Raw genomic sequence first — 19,348 nt, 5'->3', positions numbered from 1 at the left:
ATAATCAGTTACTAATTCCAAATTACATGGCAAAAAAATGTTGTTAGTAGACTTACATACTCTATAACATTACATATTTAGGGTAAAGGTAATCACTACTTTTTCAAGATTACTTTTAGATTAAGCAACTTTCAACCTAACTTGTTTACCGCATTGATTTGAAAAGGATAATCTTGTATTAAACATTTTTGGAGAGGAAGTTGTTAAGCCCTATGTTAGTGAAGTCTAACGCGACAACAATCAAATGAATCAATTGTAAAAATTCCAGATTTATTTTTTTTAAATGAAACTTTATATGTAAAGGAAAGAATTTTTTTTTTTTTTACAATTTTACAGGAGATTTCGTAATCAAAGGGATCCTCCAGACAAAAATGAAAAGTTTGTCATTATCTTCTTACAAAATACACATTTTTAGAATGACATCACCATTTCCACACATTTGAGTGTGCAATCCCTTTCTTAAATCAAAAACTGAACAATATTAAAGACTTGAAAGATGTGTGAATGTCTGTGTACGAGTGACGGAGAGAATCAGGTGTTTTTTGTTTCCTATTCCAGGATGTAGATGTTCTCCTCCACTGGTCTTCTTGTGCGTATTTCATATATAATATGTCGGGGCTCCTTTGAGAAACTGAGGTTTAAAACACAACAATCAGTGTTATTACACTGCATCTCAAAGAGCATTATAATATTCTCGAAGTAAATCACATACTTACCACCCACTGTTAAATGCCTTCCCATAAAGACCACCTGAATCAGAATTAAAACTTATTTATTATTGAAATCTCATTAAACAAAGGTCCTGTAGATTCAAAGCCATACGTACGTTTGAAGGTGAAAAAGGCCAGAGCGCCCAAGAGAAGCAGTAGCAGACTGAGAGACAGAGACAACACCGGGATGTTTATCTGTAGTGTGATCCGAGAGATCGGCTCTTCCATCTTTAAATCACAAAGTCACAAGGGTTTCATCATTTTTAGGTTACAATTCAGCTAAAAATCACTTTTTTAAATGTTATACTTCCACCCTACACTTTATTTTATTATATTTTTTGTACAATTTCTTAATACTATTTGGGGATTGTAAGATTTTTGGTCACACTTTAATTTAGGGTCCAACTATTGCCTACAACTTTTATTCTACTGCGAGTTTTCCATTGTAGATTTATTAACTAAAGGCTCTTCTGTTCTTCTAGTTTTTATCTCCTTTGTTGTGCACATCATTTTAGCCACCACCATTACAAAATACCTGACCCTCAAACTGAGTATGGACTTTCCAGCTGTCCTGCTACTCTGCCTAACACCCGAAGATACCTACAACTGGCAAGCTACACAAATTTTCTGGACTGCTCCCTTTACCAAATGCCAAATATCAAAGCATGCCTGCCCGATGTCGGCCCTCGGGGTAACTTCACCGTGTTTGTGGAGTGGGTGCTGAATAACAGATCACTCCAGACAGGGAGTCCAAGCCTGCCGTGATGCAGGAGCTAGTTAAGAGGACTGAGCAAACCATTGCCCCGGAGCATTTGAGAGAGTCTGACCCCTGGAAAATATGACCTCTGCATTATTACTTGAGGATTTGGAAGAGGATATTTCCCTATGTGTCTTGTTTCCGCTGGTCCTGTCCAGAACAAAGTCTTCTGTGTCTCCAGCCTCCCTCTCCCGCCTCCTCTTCCCAAATCAGCCTCTGCTGGTTCCCTTCAGCCCCTCGACTCCTCCTCCTAATGGCAGAGGATCCCCTGGCTCCACCTCCAGCCACTGATCCCGTCACTCCACCTCAGTCCGTCAACCTCTTTGGCTCCACCTTGGCTCCACAAGAGTCCATTGTCCTTACGGCTCCACCGGGCTCCCTCGTCCCTCTGGCTCCACCTTGGTCAGATATCGCTCTGCCTGCGCCACAAATTGCGTTCCGTCCCTCCACCCCTTAAGCTTCGCCTTCCCTGTGGCTCCATCTTATAGAGAGCCTAAGTCGCGCCCCTCCGCTTCCGACTCATGGGACCTTATTTCGGAAAAAAATATGAATGGTAGTCAATGGCGAGAGACAACTTATCTTTTTATTCTGTCTGAACTGTGCCCTCAATTACACATATGATGTTTGTCAATTTAAAAGATAATTCTGAAAGTCAAAAACGTCGCAGTTTGTCATACAACTGAAGAGTAACATTTAGTTTAATGTGAAAATAGCTCTGTGAACTACATCTCCCGGGAAGCGAAACAAGATCCGCTGCTCGTGTGTGTGCAGTCTGGTACAAAACACTCAGGTAGGACGGCGGCGTAACGTTACGAATACGATTATAACGTAAGACTGTAGAAACGATGACAGACAGCCTCAGTAAAGTTAGCTTCATTCATTGAGAGAAAATGTGCGCCTTTGGGGTTTGTAGTCTTTGTAATTACGTATTTTCACAGTCTTATACCTCAACGGTTTTACATCAAACTGCGACTTTCTTTACTTTAACATGTATCTTTTAAATGGACAAACATCATGTGTAATTCAGGGCACAATTCAAACCAGATCAAAATATTTGTTGTCTTTTTCCGAAATAAGGTCCCATGGTGGTCGACCGGAAGGGGAGGGACTTAGGCTCTCTATTAGTCAGTCCCACCGGCTCAGTCCTCTGGCTGCACCTTGAACGCTCGTCGTTGAGGCTCCAGAGCCATCAATGTCACGTGGGCTCATCGGCTTTTCAGCTCCACCTACTCTAGGTCTTCACATGCATCAGCTTCCTCTCCATCAGTCATCCCATGGTGTCATCAGCCACCATGGCTACTACGCTGTAGGCTATCGACCTGGTTGCGTTCCTACTCTTGATCCTGGCTTCTCCCACTGTTATCGCCATCCTAGTTTCACCCACCGCAACTTCCTCTTGTTTTATGCCCTTCACCAACCTCTCGTCCACCTCTAACGTCCCCTTCTTCCTCATTTGGACTGTTGTCAGCACGAGGATGCGCCTTTCCGGTGGGGCGAGTACTCTCACAGTTTCACTTTAGTTTCTGTGTTCCCGTTTTCCTTAGTTCCCTAGTTTGTCAACCAGGTTTTAATAAGTTCACAGCTCTTTCGGTTCTTCCTCTTTGCTCCTCATTAATTTAAGCCCTGAGATTTTCTTTGTTCCCTGTCAGATATTGACAATTTTAATGTGATTGGGTTTATTCTCCTGCGATTACATTGTGATATTATTAATTAAAGGCTCTTTTGTCTTCAGCTCCTTCATTGTGCACATCATTATAGCCATCACTGCTGCAATAAATATCTTTACTGTCAACTGTTGATTTCTTTTAAAAAATCTGTCTCCAAACTTTTGTGTATAGATCAGATAATTGTGTATAGATGGAGTAGCATCAAAATATGTTCATATTTTTTCTTTTTTTTTTCATGTTTCATATACATATAGTGTGTTTGAGCACCGGTAACTCACCATAGCCCCAGAATGCACATGAGTGACATTCTGCCAGGAAATGTCAGAGAATGATGAATCTGCTCCTCTGGACTGATCTGACAGTGGTGACACTATGAAATTCAGATTGAAACACAGGAAATTGCTTTTGCTGCTATTGCCAGTTGACTCGTGAGGCACATTATCTCTAACCACAAGGGTCTGTGACATTTGAGTTGCTGCACTATGTGGTCTCTGTTAAGGTTGTGCACATATACATAATAACTGAAATGCAACCAGTGATTCATCATATAATTTGGTTTGTCTAAGGAAAGACTTGCATGACACTTACTGTGCAAATCAAGAGCAAGGCAAGTCTTAGTCAATACCAATGTTTTTTTTTTGTACAGAGGGATTTGTTCATCATTATTTATATAACAATTGATTCCTAAAAATATGGTGATATTGTTGTTCTGGTTGTTGACAGTATTTTCTTATTTATGGAGTGATAAAAAGAGATATCCAAAATCACCTCTGTCAAAACCTTTATTATGCCAACAAATTTTGAACCTGGCTTCATCTAATATTCATATTTCTCTTCTGGAGATTAATGGAAACTAGTGCATATTGAAATACATAATGCCTCATTTGCATATTTACATATATCATTTCACATACTTTTAATATAGCCTACATTTGTTAAAATAACAGTTCATCTGTAGTGTCTTGCCTTCAAAAAAAACCCTTACCTGTCTGTGTGTCCTGTTGTTCTGTAGTCATCGGGGTCGTGGTTGTTGGAGGCACAGTCGTTGGGGCTTCGGAAATGAACATACATGACGATTTATTTAAACATGAAGCTCTCCGAATGTTGTCCAAATTTAAAGCATCTGTATGACTTGCCTTTCGTGACCTTCAACGTGTAGGACACCTTCTTATCATTGAAATATCCTTCTATGTCCACTCTACAGCAGTATGGGCCACTGTCCGCCTTCTGTATTCTTTGGATCCCGAGGTCCATTTGTCCTGACAGAACGTCTCCAATGAGCCTGTACCTGTCGGAGACTTTGGAGATGACGCCGTACTCATCTGTTTGGACGATGATGTCATTGCACCAGAACGTTCCACAATCCCGTCCCCAGCAGACGTGGCTGAGGCCATGGTGCTTCACAGAGTAATGACATGACAAAATCACCGTGCTGCCCTCCGTCACGTGAAACGCCAACACGGAGCACCTGTCAACTGCAAAATAAGCAACATTTCAGAGGTGACAATTCTTCCACATCCGTTATATATTTCTCTCATTGTCCCTCTATAGTACCGTCATAAGGGGGTTGAGCTCGAACAACAAGCCAAGTTAATTTACCCTTAACTATTAAGACTGGATGGGCAGGCAGATTTGTGAAATAATTTTAAGTCATATTGAGGCCCTCTTGGAAGCTTGTTTTGGGTCAGAGGCCCCTGGTTGAGGAACTCTTTATTAGTGTAATGAAATATTTTTAAATCGTACAAAAAACCTCCAGCTCTATCTATCTATCTATCTATCTATCTATCTATCTATCTATCTATCTATCTATCTATCTATCTATCTATCTATCTATCTATCTATCTATCTATCTATCTATCTATCTATCTATCTATCTATCTATCTATCTATCTATCTATCTATCTATCTATCTATCTATCTATCTATCTATCTTCAGTTGTTTTAGATTACTTCTGTAATAAGTTAAATCTCTCACAACACATTATCATGCCTTACGTAAATGTATAGTTTTATAGTTTCTTGCCTGAAATGGTGAGGAGGAGTATCCAGCGAAGGACTGATAACTGGGGAGGAGCAGCCATTCCAGTGTGGTGTTTAGGCAACACTGCCTTGTGCTGGGCGGCACCAGCAATATGCAGAGGAGGACATGTGAAAGAGTGACTGTGTTCCCCAGCTCCGCGCCTGTGACATCTCCAAGAAGGACAGGGCCACTGACCCATTTGCAGTCCTCATCTGGAGGTGGAGTCGTGCAGCAAAGAATAGGGCCATTGTGTGATGTCTGGATATCTAATGTGCTTGTAAACAGGCTCCATGAATGAGTCGGTGGGCCTGCACACTGCACACGCCATGTCAATGGTGGCATGTGTGTTTGCTATTGTTGGTAAACAAAGTGGCACAAAGTGTTCATACAGTCACAGCTGGTGGATTAAGTTAACCAGCTAATTCTTCATCAGACTCGAGGAATTGGCTGAATTATTGAACAAACATGGACAGTATGAGTGAGAATATTCAGCTGGAACAGCTAGAAGACTGTTCGGGTATTTATATAGAATAGTAGGCTACTTAAATTGTAAAATATAATGATTTTGTGATGTTGCAACAGGATAGTTTATTATTCATTAGGCAACAACCCAGATAGCAAACTGACATTGAATCAACGTGGAAATATGACATCGAAACAACGTTGATCTGACATTGTTTTGCTCATCGAAATTAAGGTTGAACCAACGTCAGACGCGTCATTCTTTCAAAACTAACGGAAAATCAACTTGAAATCAACGCGTTGTTTCAACGTTATGAAAGCAAACCAATTTTCGATTTTCATTTAGCTTTGAAGAATGCCGCGTCTGACGTTGGTTCAATTCGATGAGCAAAATCAACGTTGTTTCAATGTCATGAGAGACGTCGTTTCCACGTTGATTCAATGTCAGTTTGCTGTCTGAGAATGTCCTTACAGAAGGCTTACATTGATTTAAAAAGCGTTCAATTGTTTCTCAAATGAGTTACAATTTCTCTAAAGAAACAAATTAATATAAAATTTTAGTCATAGCAAAGCTGCATCCAAATCACATACTTCCGTCGGTAGGCGGAAAACAGAAGTTTGTCCAAATTCACAGTACTCATAAAAGAGACATGATGTATATGATGAACACTTTACTATCCCATGAGGCCACAGGAGAGGATTTGTGAATAGTGAAGCGATGCAGCTGATGCTGGTCGGTCACATGATAATGACAATTAACATGGCGAACGTAGTAGGCTACGTCCAAATATTATATAGAACTTTTTTTTTTTTTTTTTTTTTTTAGCGGTGTGAAGTAATTACATTCAAAATAAGTAGCCTACTAGCTACTACTACTCGAGAGAAGTTAGGCCCTTTGCGATTTTGGACGCCAAATTGGGGTATGATATTATGATATGAAGGATATTTGCTGACAGACTGTTTTTAACAAGCCTCTTCAAGCTTTCATTTTGCGGTTGCCAGATGTTGTAAAGATTTAAATCCCCAATCAGAGCTCCTCTCGAACATTTTCTGTCCGTTAATTTTGTTACTTGAGTCGGAGCGCTCTCATGAACTTACGTTAGAGACCCACACGGAAGAAAATAAATAGTTGAATAAAGTCGTTATTATATATCGCGCACAAAAAGTATTCTCGTCGCTTGATGAACCACTGTAGTCACTTGGACTATTTTAACGATGTTTTTTAACTTTTCTGGGCCGGCAGATGAAATTACATAAAGACTATGGAGGAGTGATACAGCTCTCAGATTTCATTTCCGAAGATGAACGAAAGTCTTATGGGGACGGGGTTGGAACAACATGAGGGTAAGTACTGACAGAATTTTCTTTCTTTTTTTTTTTTTAAGGCATTGTTGTCAGGGGTTTCTTTTCAAGATGTGTGTGATGTGGCAGGCTGGCCCTCCACACCTTCATTGGGTTAATACGGTTCAAAAGCCTGGAGATTGAATCTACCACACAGGTTCTCAAGTGCTTCTCAAAATGGCTACAGCGTCTCGTCCTCTTTTCATGGAACCAGGGTTAAATTCGTCACCGAGATGTTTTCATTTATGTATTATTATTATAAAATTATACAAAAATAAGCAAGGACATAGGCTATAGTCCACTTATTCCAAAATGATGTTACAACAATCTTCCTCGTGTCACGCACTGTAATTGCTATTGCTACCTGTAGCCTACAACATTCATAACTTTCAAAAAAAAAAAAAAAAAAAAAAAAATGCAGCATTTGTTAATCAGAACAGAAGAGTTTGTTTGTTTGTTTTTTAGAGTTTGTTTTTAGTTGTAATGGACGGAGTTCCCTATAGGTGTGGCCTATATGAGTTTGGAGGAGTAATGTGTAGGCTATTACAGATAACAGAACATTTTTTATGACCTTCTTAACAATATAGTTTCTATTAAATTAAGTTTTATGATCTTTCTCAACTGGCATTGGCATAAACTCGTGTAGGTAACCTGGTAATATGAAAAAAATACAACACCAAAACACATTTGTGGTAAATTATTAATTTAAAATTTGATATCAGATTAGTTTTAATAATGATAGTATAGCCTCTAGAAGTCAGAGAAAGGATAGTCCAGAGAAATGATTTCTCTGATCAGCAATAGCTGTCACATTATTACAAACAATACAACAGAAAAAAGACTCCACACTGATCAACTTAAACGTTAATAGTAGCAGGGCCGGCGCTCCGCACACGCACATCACGCACTGCGCGTAGGGCACCAAGTGCTTGGGGGGGCACCAAAAAATCTGGGAGGTGAAAAATCATCACAATAGGCTACTAGTATAAATAACAAATACAATATGTCTAAAGCATGTTAATATACAAAAGCAATACAAAAGTAATATAGGCCTAGACCAAATTAGTGGAGAAAAAGGTGAATCTCCTGTGCCACTCTCCCTCTGGTGCCCCCCCTTCCCCATCTCGCAGTGGTCTGTTCCTCAATCAGTGTCAAATTTGGCAGACACCTGATCGACATCAGACATGGCCTCGAAAGAGTCGGGGGCGGAAAAAAGGAAAAAGAAGAGACAGTGGGATGATACTTGTTTGCAGGTAAGACAATGTTTTAAATAAAAGTGTTAGTTTTGTAGGCACCCTTGCTTCGTGTATGCATGTCCAGAGGGGCGTCGCTAGTTGTGCAAATGATCCAGGGCTTTGCCCTGCATGTAGAATTTTTTATTTTAACGGGGGTCCGGGGGTTTCTCCCTGGGTTTTTTTTTTTTTTTTACTTGGGCTGTTTAAGATGCAGTTAGTTTTTTTGAGAAGAAAAGGAAGATCGCTTAGATATGTTTTTTCGTTGTTGTTCTATCGGATAATGCGGTCAAAGGCCCAAGGGCGACATCTATTGGTGAAACTGCAATTAAAAAAAAAAAAACACAATCTCACTGTTTGTATATTTTCATATGGAGTTGTCAAATTATTAGGGCTGGGAAAAGCGTAATCACATCCAAAATAAAAGTTTCTACATGAGTACTGTGTATAATTATTTTGTATAATATACACACATATATATATTTAAGAAATATTTGCATGTATATACTGTATTAATAGATAATTTATATATATATATATATATATATAAATTAAAATATTTTATATATAAATAACAAATATTTCTTAAATACATATACAAAATAATTATACACAGTACACACACATAGGCCTATATCATTAATGTAGACACAAACTTTTATTTTGGATGGGATTAATCGCGATTCATCTTTTCCCAGCCCTACAAATTATGTACAGAATTATTATACTGTGCCTCATCAGACCTCTTTTAAAGGTAGAATAGAGTTTTGAATTTTAAATGTTCCAGTGACACATAGGCCTATATTATATAAAAGACTAATGTGTGCAATATTTTTGTATACGATGGTTATTGATTCAGTACAATCCCTGAATATTTTGTCTTGTATTTCTGAATGCAGGGTCAATGCTAAAATACATGCAAGGAGCAACTCAAGGCCAGGAGGAAGAACCATCAACCAGCAGTTGTAGCCAGTTCCAAAAATGTGTTTTTAGTAATTGTGGTGGTTTTTGGTATTTATAATTTTAACCTTTTTATTATTTATTTCTTTTCATATTTGGTGCCATTGTTATGTAAATGTATTTATTTGCAGCAGTTATTTTGGAAGTAAAGAGAACCTAACTAAGAAATTCTGAATGGTTGTTATTCCTTGGGTGAGTGGGTGGTGGGGGTGGGGGTGGGGGGGGGGGGTGTTTTTAAGGGGGCACCACCAAGCATTTGTGCTTAGGGCACCCAAATGGCTAGCGCCGGCCCTGAATAGTAGATGTGAATTTGCTGAGATATTAATGCCACTGTTCATATTCATTTTCACTCTGTATTTGATAGATGTTTTCCGTAGCCATCTCTCTGTTGTACAGGCCCACAGTGCTGCCAGAGTTACTGTAGATGACAGAGTTCTCGGAGTTCTGGGTTCTGAGAGAGAGAAAGATGATAAGAAACAAGCGATAAGCGATGCCCATGATATGATCTGGCCTCAATACAAACATAAAATGTGACCTAATGGAGGGATGTTCTTTCTTTGATGCTGACTGTGGTATGTGTTGCATTTTTCATATGAAGAGTTCAGATGCAAAAGCCTCTAAGTGCCATTTGAAATTTTCTTCTTTAATGATGATTTTTATCAAACTTGTATATTTAAGTTCAGTAATTTCACTTAAATAACAAATAATAGGTAATTATCATTGCCATTTAAGTGAAATCACTGAACTTAAATATACAAGCTTGTTAAAAATGATCATTCTAGAAGAAAATTTCAAATGGCGCTTAGAGGCTTTTGCATCTGAACTGTTCATATAATTTAGTATATATATAATATGCACAAGAGTATTGCTTAAATAATTAAACGATACAAAAGTCTGGAGTTGGTACATTGTTTTTGAAAGAAGTTGAATCACCATCATCTTCAGGCTTCATTTAATTGATCAAAAACAGCAATATTGTGAAATATTATTACAAATTAAAATAACTGTTTTTATGTTTAAATATATTTTAAAATGCAATTTAAGTTTAAAATTGCATTTAAGTGTCACATGATCCTTCAGAAATCATTCTAATATGCTGGGTCTAAAGAAACATTTCTTATTATTATCAATATTGAAAACAGTTGTGCTGCTTAATATTTTTGGGGAAGCCATTATACTTCTCCCAGGATTCTTTTATGAATAAGTTTAAAAGAACAGCATTTATACAACATTTTATTTGACATTATATGAAATGTTTTGATTAACAATGTAAACGTGTCTACTGCCACTTTTAATTGGTTTCATGGGTCCTGAATAAAAGTATAAAAAAAAAAATCCTACTGACCCCACATAATGCAAACTGGGACTTCCTATTTCAGTCTATCTGTTTTTAATCAATATAATTTTGGAATTAATGTATTTAATCATTCTAAATTAAGCATAAATAGCACTTAAAGGATTGACTTACATGTCTAACGCAGATCTGGTTTTCTTCTTTTGCTTCCCTGAAAATAGAAAACGACAGTTTCATTTTATAAATAAACGCAATGAGTTTTGCAGTTAAATTTTTAACTTTACATTTCTTTAAAGTGTGAAGTGCCAGTTTGGACTCACATAACAGAATGCCAGCAATGACTATAAAAGCCAACAGTAACAGGAGGACAGGCACAATAACTGCAGATGCATTTACCTTTAAAAGAACAAGTCAGTATCAGGATATCAAGTCATTGTTTTAAAACATGTAAGGCGAAAATAATGGTATGGTGAAATACTCACACTCTCTTTTTGTTCCACAGAGGATGAATTACGATACTTAACTGAGGTTTCTGCTTTATAATGAAAAACACAATCAGCATATTTACACATACAATATGTTGCAATACAAAACATTTACAAAGAGTACCGTAAGTTGTGCTGGAGATCCACAGTCCAGTAGTGCTCGTCTCAGGAGCATTTGAAGAACTGACAAATGAAGAAGTCTCGTGTGTTTTATTCTTTTCTAATAAAAAAGGATAGTGTCACATAATGTTTCTACACTAGCAATTGAAATGTCTTTAAATAAAGCAGAGATCTTTAATGACTAAATATTTGTAAAATATGCTTGTGCCAAAATCACACCATGCACTTGGTCATTATTAGCAATGATATATTATAGATAATGAAACGTGTTTTTTTATTGTTGCTTCAGTCATTATAGATTCACTGCCAGGGTTAAAATCATAATACCTCCTGATGTTTCAGTGGTCTGTGATTCAGGGGTTATAAGCCCAGAACTAGGGGTTACCAAAGGCTCTTGTGTGGTTGGAGCAGGTGCTTTGAAACAGGATGTAGAATTTTCCTTTTTTTTAATGTTCAAACTCTCACATGAGCACGAGCTATCAAAAAACTGCTGAAAGCACTGACTTTACAGAACTGATCTCATCTTTGATGACTGAATGATGGCAAATAATGTCAAAACTTGTCACCATAACCAAAAATACTTCCTTTTTTAGACTTGATTATCAATACTTGTTTGGTTTTGTCTGGTGTGTTTTCATGATTCAGCCATCACAGATTCACAAAGACAGTATAAATGCATAGATATTCACATAGAAACACACACAAGTACCCTCTGTCATGACAGTGGTGAATACTCCTGTGATTTCATGCTCAGATATGCCACTCGGTGGGGATGTAGTTTCCAATGTTGTTGGAATAAGCGCTTTGAAGAAAGTTTATTTCAATGCAAAACTGTAATACTTAAACAAAAGCATTACCATTCAAAAGTTTGGAGTGTGTAAGATTTTCTTTGAAGTCTCTTACACTGTAAAAAAATATTATCATGATTTGTAATCACAACATTTTTTCTTTTGTCAAATCAACTTAATTTATGTGGTTCAGATAACATAATATTTTGAGTTTCTGATGATTAAATCAATCTCCTTCATTGTATTAACTCAATTTTTCCATTTCAATGAACTTAATTTTTTAAGTTAAACCAACAATATTTTTTATAGTGCTCAATGAGACATTTATCAGATTCATACAGTAAAACCAGTAATATTGTAAAATATTATAACAATTTAAAATGGCTTTTTTTTTTACTTTTTTATTTTAATATATTTAAAATGAACTATATCCCTGCAAAGCTGGATTATCAATACCGTAGTGTTCAGCTTACATTTTTTAATACAAATAACTTGGATGTTTAAGTCATTTCAACTTAAATTACATTAAAATGAGTTGAATCAAAAAGTTGTCATCAAAAACTTATTTTGATGAGTTAAAGCAATGTAAAAACATTTATTTTTACAGTGGGATCCTTCCGAAATCATCCGTGCTTGCAAAATTTTTGACAGCATTTATTTGCAATATTTTTTGTAACAATTAAATGTCTTTACTATCACACAAAGTATTTTACTTTTTTACGTTTATTTACCAAAAAATCTTACTGACCCCAAACCAAAACAAAAAAACCAACAACATTTGTAGTGAGTATAAGTGTAGGCTTTACGGCTTTGCTTACCGTCAACAACATTCAAATGAACGTAATACATCTCGTCATTAAACCATCCAGGAACATGTATGCGGCATCCATATTTGCCAGAGTCTTTTTTTTTAATGTTGAGGATTGTCAGAGACACGTCTCCATGTGGTATTTCTCCATCCAGCTGGTATCTGTTTGATTTTCTCCTCACCACTTTATCCCCATTGCTTCCGATAATTTCATCACCACAACCCATGTTTGGAATGTCTCCTCTTATCCAGCATATTTCACATTTTCCATGGTATTTGCTGTTATATTTGCATGGCAAAGTGACCCTCTCACCCTCGAAACTCTGTACGATGACGTCGCTGCATTTACAAACTGATAGAGAGACAGTGACATTATTTAAATAATCTTGATTTCAAAATTTAGATCATAAAATGATCCAAATCATTGTAGATAATTTGGCTTGATCAAATAAAATAATCTTAAGGGTTACTGTGAAATTAAATAGCCTACTACATAAAACATGATATTTTAAAATATCAAATAAAAATGTATTAAAATATGTATATCACATTCTACTCTTTGCAAGCACATCTCAATATAAATGTGAAACTCACTCGTCAGATAACAAATAATCCAGGATGTAAAGAACCAGCTGTGAAGATCACTCATGATGTATAGCTTTCACCTTCCCTAAAAGCAATGCTCCAGACTACCTTATCTCTCTTCTTATATTGTTTCCCTTTACACGGAAGTCAACATGCACATGACACATTCTCAGCTTTTCTTCAATGTGCAAGCAGACTTTTTAAAGTTTCACTTCCATATGTGGCCTACAACTCTGTGGTCAACTTCAAATAACCAAAAGAGAGATTTGTTAGAACTGAGAACATATACTATCATCTACATGTACTGCAAAATCACAAAACACACACTTCTCCAAAACATCACATGTAGGTTTTTAATTTTTTTTTTTTTAATTAATATTTAAGTGTTTGTACATCATTGGAACTTTTCGTTTGATATGTTTTGATGCGACTGCGTTGAACACTAGAGGGCGCTACTGTATCATGGCGTTGTGTGGTAAATCAGTTTCCAAAGAAATGCTCAACGTGGAGTTTGGACAAAGAAACATTCAGTAATTGATTTCTGAGAAGGAGATGCATGACATGATTAGAGTTAGGCCTATATTTTGTAAGCTTTTTATAAAAATACTTGGCAAATGAAGACACATGCTACAATGAAAAAGTAAAACGACAACATATTGTAAACAAGTAATCTCAGACTTCGATTAATAATCAATCAATTCTTTATAGTAGGCCATAAATAATAGCCACTTAGAACAAACCCCAAAAAAAGGAAAAAGAAAAAAAAAGTCCACATCTCAATATACATGTGGTGTATGACCTCAAACATGACTATCATATCCGTGTGTGGTTATTGTTGGGCTTGGGAGCTCTGCCAACTTCCCCTGTTGCTGGTGTGCTTTCTGAAGCGCCGCAGTCCTGAGGGCAGAGCGTTGAAATGGATGTGTTAATGCACAGTAAGCAAAACAGGCCATGAGTCATCTCTTTCACTTCCAATCAGCAATGAAGACACATTCTGAGAACTAAACTTAACGCTCTGCAGCACGAGAAGTCATCAAAGTTTCCACACAGCCATATGGAACGAGCTCATGCATCTTCTTGTTCATGCATTAAATAAAATGCGTACACTTTTCAGACTGTATAATATTGGGTAAAGGCTTATTTGGGTGAATGGGACAACCAGATATGTAAAATTTTAAAAAGTAAAAATTTTAATTTCCAATGTGAGTTCACGCTGCATGCTCCCGTGTCAACACAACATGGTCGTGATGGTGCTTTCATGAACACGTGTTGGAGATTGATATTTTGAAAATTAAGTGGTAAATTGTTTCTTTTTTTGTGCAAAGCACTCGCTCTGGTAGGTCATGGCCCATGGTCATACAACAAACGCTCATTTTCATATCCGTCTCTTCATAAAATTGAGATTAAAGGAGTAGTTCACTTTTAAAAAAACTTTTGCTGATAATTTACTCGCCCCCATGTCATCCAAGATGTCCATCTCTTTCTTTCTTCAGTTGAAAAGAAATGAAGGTTTTTGATGAAAACATTCCAGGATTTTTCTCCGTATAATGCACTTTACTGGTAACCAAACGGTTCAAGGTCCAAAAGACAGTTTCAGTGCAAACTGTTCAAAGGGCTTTAAACGATTCCAGACGATGAATAAGGGTCTTATCAAGCGAAACGATCGCTCATTTAAAAAAAAAAAGCTGAAAAAGTTTAAGTTTTAAAAACTCAAATGGTCGCCTTGCTCTGTTCTGTTTATGCGCGTTTGTGACTCTCCTGTTCGAACTCATTCATCAAAATGAACGAATCTTTTCCTGAGTCAATTCGTTTGAATGAACCAAATGACACGAAAAAAGATTCGTTCATTTTGATAAACAGTTCGAACAGGAGAGTCACAATTTGAGCTTATAAAACTTAAACTTTGTTTTTTTTGTTTTTTTTTTTTTAAAATGAGCGATCGTTTCGCTTGATAAGACCCTTATTCATCGTCATTAAAGCCCTTTGAACAGTTTGCAGTTTGCACTGAAACTGTCTTTTGGACCTTGAACCGTTTGGTTCCCACTGAAGTCCATTATATGGAGAAAAATCCTGGAATGTTTTCATCAAAAACCTTAATTTCTTTTCGACTGAAGAAAGAATGACATGGACATCTTGAATGGCATGGGGGTGAGTAAAATATCAGCAAAAGTTTTTTTAAAAAGTGTACTCCTTTAAACCACTGGAGTCACATGGCTTCATTTAATGATATCTTTCCTGAGGCTTTAACAAAATATATTGCAAGAAAATTAATGAATTATTTAAATAAAAAAAGTTCAATACTGTTGCTAGGATTTGCTCTCTAATTTAAGTTTGTGGAATTAAAAGATAATGTATTACAGTAGTGTTTTAATTACATTGAGAATCACCAGTGAGACCAATCAAAAACCTTAATAAAAAGTAAGGCCTGGTTTCACACACAGGGCTTACATTAAGCCAAGCTTAGGCCTTAGTTCAATTAGGACATTTAATTAGCTTTTATCAACATGTTTTAGAAAAAAAAATGCGTTCCTGGAGACAAAACAATAAACATATTTTAAGATATGTTAGTTTAAGTTCCACCTTCTTTTTTTCGAATGAATTTGGAATGAAATGCGATCTAGACATGTTCATTAGAGGTTTCACCCATTTATGCTACAAGTGTTTGATATTTCTCCAGATCTACACCATTAGATGAATTACTTGCTAATCTACTTACTGAACAGAAATGCGATGATTAAACCCGGGATGAAGACGATGGCTCCCACTTTTACAGTGTTTATGACAAATGCATCCATTGCTTCCTAAAATGACACACCAAGTCTGTAATGAGTGAAACAGTTAATCCTGTCCAAAACAAATAAAATCAAGATGCATAATACATTTACATACACATTGAAGCCAAAATATTGACTGACAGCAAAAGCAGAACAGCTAATGTTTCTGTCTCTGTAAACAGATGATTGCAATACCTCAGTACGGACCAATGCAACGGGTTCAGCTATGTAGATGCCAGTAATATCTGAAATAAATAAATATGTTTACATTTATTCTTGACAGATATTGGCTCATATTTCTGAATCTCTTTCAATGTTGATTAAGTGTGCAGGTCATGATTATAATATATTCATACCTGCAGTTATCTTTTTTTTAATACAATGAATGAGATTGATTTAACCATCAGAAACTCAAAAAATGATGTTATCTGAACTACATAAATTATTTGAGTTTGATTTTAAGAAAAAATGTTGTGAATACAAATCATGAAAATATTTTTTTACAGTGTACCATGTCATTGGATGTACGACCTCTGACATCAGCAACAAAAGAAGCAGTTCTATAATGGTTAAACTTCTAGTTGCATTACCATTGTTTTACCCACATTTATTACTGAAAGATTTCATACCTTGCTTTGCCGTTGTAAGGACCAGTTGTGTTTCTGAGATGACTCTCTTTGGATCCAGTCCTTTAATGGAAGACATTATCATGTCTGAGCATAACAACGTTGATGCAAAAAGATTAAATTGAGTGGTTACTCACCATTGCTGATAAACAGATATACACTGTGACTAATGTCATTGAAAGGTCCAGGGATCTCGATACGGCACACGTACAAGCCAGCATCCGTATTTCGAGCAACCCTTATAGTAAGGGAAACATCTCCTCGGTCGAGTCCACTGACCAAGCTGAATCTATGTGACTCTCTGTAGTTCACTTGCAGGCCATCGGAGGAGATAACCGTGTTCTCACAGTGGAACCATGACTGATGTCGCCCCCAACATATGTGCAATAGGCCATTGGCGTTAATGTCGTATTTACATGGAAGAGTGACTGTCTCCCCAACCTGTCCAAACACCAGTTTTGATGATTCGCTGCAGACTACAACACAAAAACAGAGAGAAGAATCAAAATTTGTTAGTTGAGGTAACAAAGTATTAGATTTCTCGTGCATTTCACACATTTTTCCTCCTGATAAAGGCATAGCTTTTAATGTGGGCAACACATCAAACTAATCAAATGAACTTGAAATGAATCAACTTTGTAAAAATAAGCACAATAATTCATAGAACATTATACACAGAATATTATTCACTGACCACAAAAAAATAACGGTAGCGTTCCTTTTACAGTACAGTACTTACTTTGTACTTACCTAGAAAGTACTGGCTAATATAAGGTAAGTACAGGTTCAGGGTTAGTACTAGTTATTACCCAGTAATTGTAGTTACTAAAATAAGTACATAGTATTTACATGGGTAACTGGACTGTAAAAGGAAGCGTTACCAAAATAACATTGTCTTGTATTTGTAGTCAAATATCTGAAATTCTTAAAAACAAGAAACATTTAAAGAACCTTGTAAATTATGACCCATTTATCCCTTTGGCATTTTTACTTCTTTTAAGCATAAAATTAGTTATAATTAACAGAAGAAACAAAATTGTAAAAGAGAGATAAACAAGATAAAAGACACTGATACTATTTTTGCACTGCACAGGAATGAAATATAGTATTGTACATTATAGCACAACTGATAGAAGTATTGTTTGTACTTACTTGCTACATGTATACTTGTTGAGATTAATAGAAAAACAATCATTTTCTTTGCTGTTGGACACTCAGTAAGTCACTAATCCATGTGTGAATGGCTCATATACTAAAAATACAACTTCTCTTTTCCATGACGGCTGTTTGCCAATGAAATAACTTCAACGTGCCATTGGTTCCAAAGCCAGACACAAAATGATCCTTGTTGTAATTGATTATGTGATGTATTTTAATATATATTGTTCAAAAGTTTGTGGTCAGTGATTTTAATTATTTTGTTCAGCAAGGACTCAAGAAGCAAGAAATAAATCGGCAAAGGCATGTTACAAAATATTTAAAATAAATGATTGATCAATAAGAGACTAACAATAATAAGAGTAATAATAATGATAATTAATGATAAAACGTGTTATTTAAATATATTATTTAAAACCTGTTGGGAACTTTTCTCATGTTTCACAGTTTACATGCATAAGAAGCAGGCATTGATTTATTAATAAAATATGATTTAAAAATCAACGGTTAGCTGTCATTCAATGCTTGTACTGAATGTGTAATCCTATTATTTTAGTTTCCAAGAAAGCAGCATTATTTGGTGGAAAAGAAAAATCCCCAAATTTTCCCTTGCGGCTCAATAAAGTGCAATTTAACAGGATTAAAAAGAAATGCCACAAATGTCTACAAAACCCTTGTCCACTTCCTTTTAAGGGGGAATATTTGAATTAATGTTACACTGACCATTGCTGATAAAACAGTTCCTGACAGGCCATTTCAAGTCTAGACCAGTCATATTTCCTTGAGACTGGAGGCTCGGTTTGAGGAAAGATGAAGTAGCGAACTGCATCCATCTTGTTTACTGTTTCACTTCCGTTCCCACACAAATCATGTCATTACATCACTTGGAAATATTCACAATATAATGAACACAACAACATGTCATCAGCTTGAAAATGTTCTCATTTACAATGTTCATCATCTTTCCATATATATATATATATATTTTTCAAGCTACTCTTCATAAGTCAAATGCAGTGAACTGAAAAAGAAAGCCATGGCATCAGTCCGTCGTATAGGTTTTTACAGAGACTGGATATTCAAGTTTATTAAACTAATAAATACACAGGGTAGCATTACATGAGTCAGTAGTCTAAATATTACACACTTCATTAATTGGTTGTTGTTGTGGCTTGTTCTCAAAAGCGGGTGCAATATACAAATCTCGCTTTTTACACAGTAAATTCACTGGTTCGTGAGTTTGTGAGCAATTTATTAAATGTACCCCCCCCCCCCCTTCTTGTGTGTTCCATGCACTCTTAGAAGAAATGGTTCTATTTAGAACCAGTAATGGTTCCATCCCCCGCTTTATATATGGAACTCCAAAATGGTTAGAACCATTTTTTTTGGTTAAAGGTTCTATTGGCCAAATATGGAACCCCAGGGTTATATATAGAACCCAGAGGAACCCTTTTTTAAGAGTGCATAGAACCTTTTAGGGGTTCCAAATACATAGCGCTGATAGAACCTATGGTTCTATATAGAACCTTTTCTTCTAAGAGTGTGGGTGGAGATTATTTAA

The 19,348-nt window shown here is 36.2% G+C and overlaps 3 protein-coding genes across 8 annotated transcripts; all 3 read right to left on the bottom strand.

Annotated features, from left to right (window-relative positions):
• Positions 1–107: 107 nt before the first annotated feature.
• On the bottom strand, positions 108–5,666 carry timd4 (T cell immunoglobulin and mucin domain containing 4). The gene is made up of 7 exons (XM_039693646.2): positions 5,158–5,666; positions 4,271–4,609; positions 4,120–4,185; positions 3,413–3,504; positions 827–938; positions 717–750; positions 108–631 (listed from the first exon to the last, which is right to left on the bottom strand). The coding sequence occupies exons 1-7, from the start codon at positions 5,351–5,353 to the stop codon at positions 550–552; spliced, it is 921 nt and encodes a 306-aa protein (XP_039549580.1). The 5' UTR covers positions 5,354–5,666; the 3' UTR covers positions 108–549.
• Positions 5,667–7,639: 1,973 nt separating this feature from the next.
• On the bottom strand, positions 7,640–13,406 carry havcr1 (hepatitis A virus cellular receptor 1). 5 transcript variants are annotated; one of them, XM_039693998.2, is made up of 10 exons: positions 13,239–13,406; positions 12,655–12,996; positions 11,758–11,850; positions 11,376–11,462; positions 11,053–11,148; positions 10,926–10,975; positions 10,764–10,839; positions 10,618–10,654; positions 9,452–9,600; positions 7,640–7,831 (listed from the first exon to the last, which is right to left on the bottom strand). In XM_039693998.2, exons 1-9 carry the CDS (start codon positions 13,291–13,293, stop codon positions 9,471–9,473), a joined length of 966 nt encoding a protein of 321 aa, XP_039549932.2. In that variant the 5' UTR covers positions 13,294–13,406; the 3' UTR covers positions 7,640–7,831; positions 9,452–9,470. The 5 variants fall into 5 exon arrangements, with proteins under 5 accessions (XP_039549932.2, XP_039549931.2, XP_039549933.2 ...); XM_039693997.2 differs by having other exon boundaries at positions 10,926–10,978; positions 13,239–13,404; XM_039693999.2 differs by lacking the exon at positions 11,376–11,462 and having other exon boundaries at positions 10,926–10,978; positions 13,239–13,403.
• A 169-nt stretch (positions 13,407–13,575) lies between these two features.
• On the bottom strand, positions 13,576–18,740 carry havcr2 (hepatitis A virus cellular receptor 2). 2 transcript variants are annotated; one of them, XM_039694002.2, is made up of 6 exons: positions 18,511–18,740; positions 16,767–17,105; positions 16,633–16,692; positions 16,199–16,248; positions 15,946–16,030; positions 13,576–14,126 (listed from the first exon to the last, which is right to left on the bottom strand). In XM_039694002.2, exons 1-6 carry the CDS (start codon positions 18,614–18,616, stop codon positions 14,059–14,061), a joined length of 708 nt encoding a protein of 235 aa, XP_039549936.2. In that variant the 5' UTR covers positions 18,617–18,740; the 3' UTR covers positions 13,576–14,058. The 2 variants fall into 2 exon arrangements, with proteins under 2 accessions (XP_039549936.2, XP_039549937.2); XM_039694003.2 differs by lacking the exon at positions 18,511–18,740 and adding an exon at positions 17,782–18,059.
• Positions 18,741–19,348: the final 608 nt, after the last annotated feature.

Source organism: Pimephales promelas, chromosome 19, assembly GCF_988280905.1.
Source record: "Pimephales promelas chromosome 19, fPimPro1.hap1.1, whole genome shotgun sequence".
In the NCBI taxonomy this organism is placed as follows: domain Eukaryota; kingdom Metazoa; phylum Chordata; class Actinopteri; order Cypriniformes; family Leuciscidae; genus Pimephales; species Pimephales promelas.
This window is presented reverse-complemented; position numbering and strand designations above follow the sequence as displayed.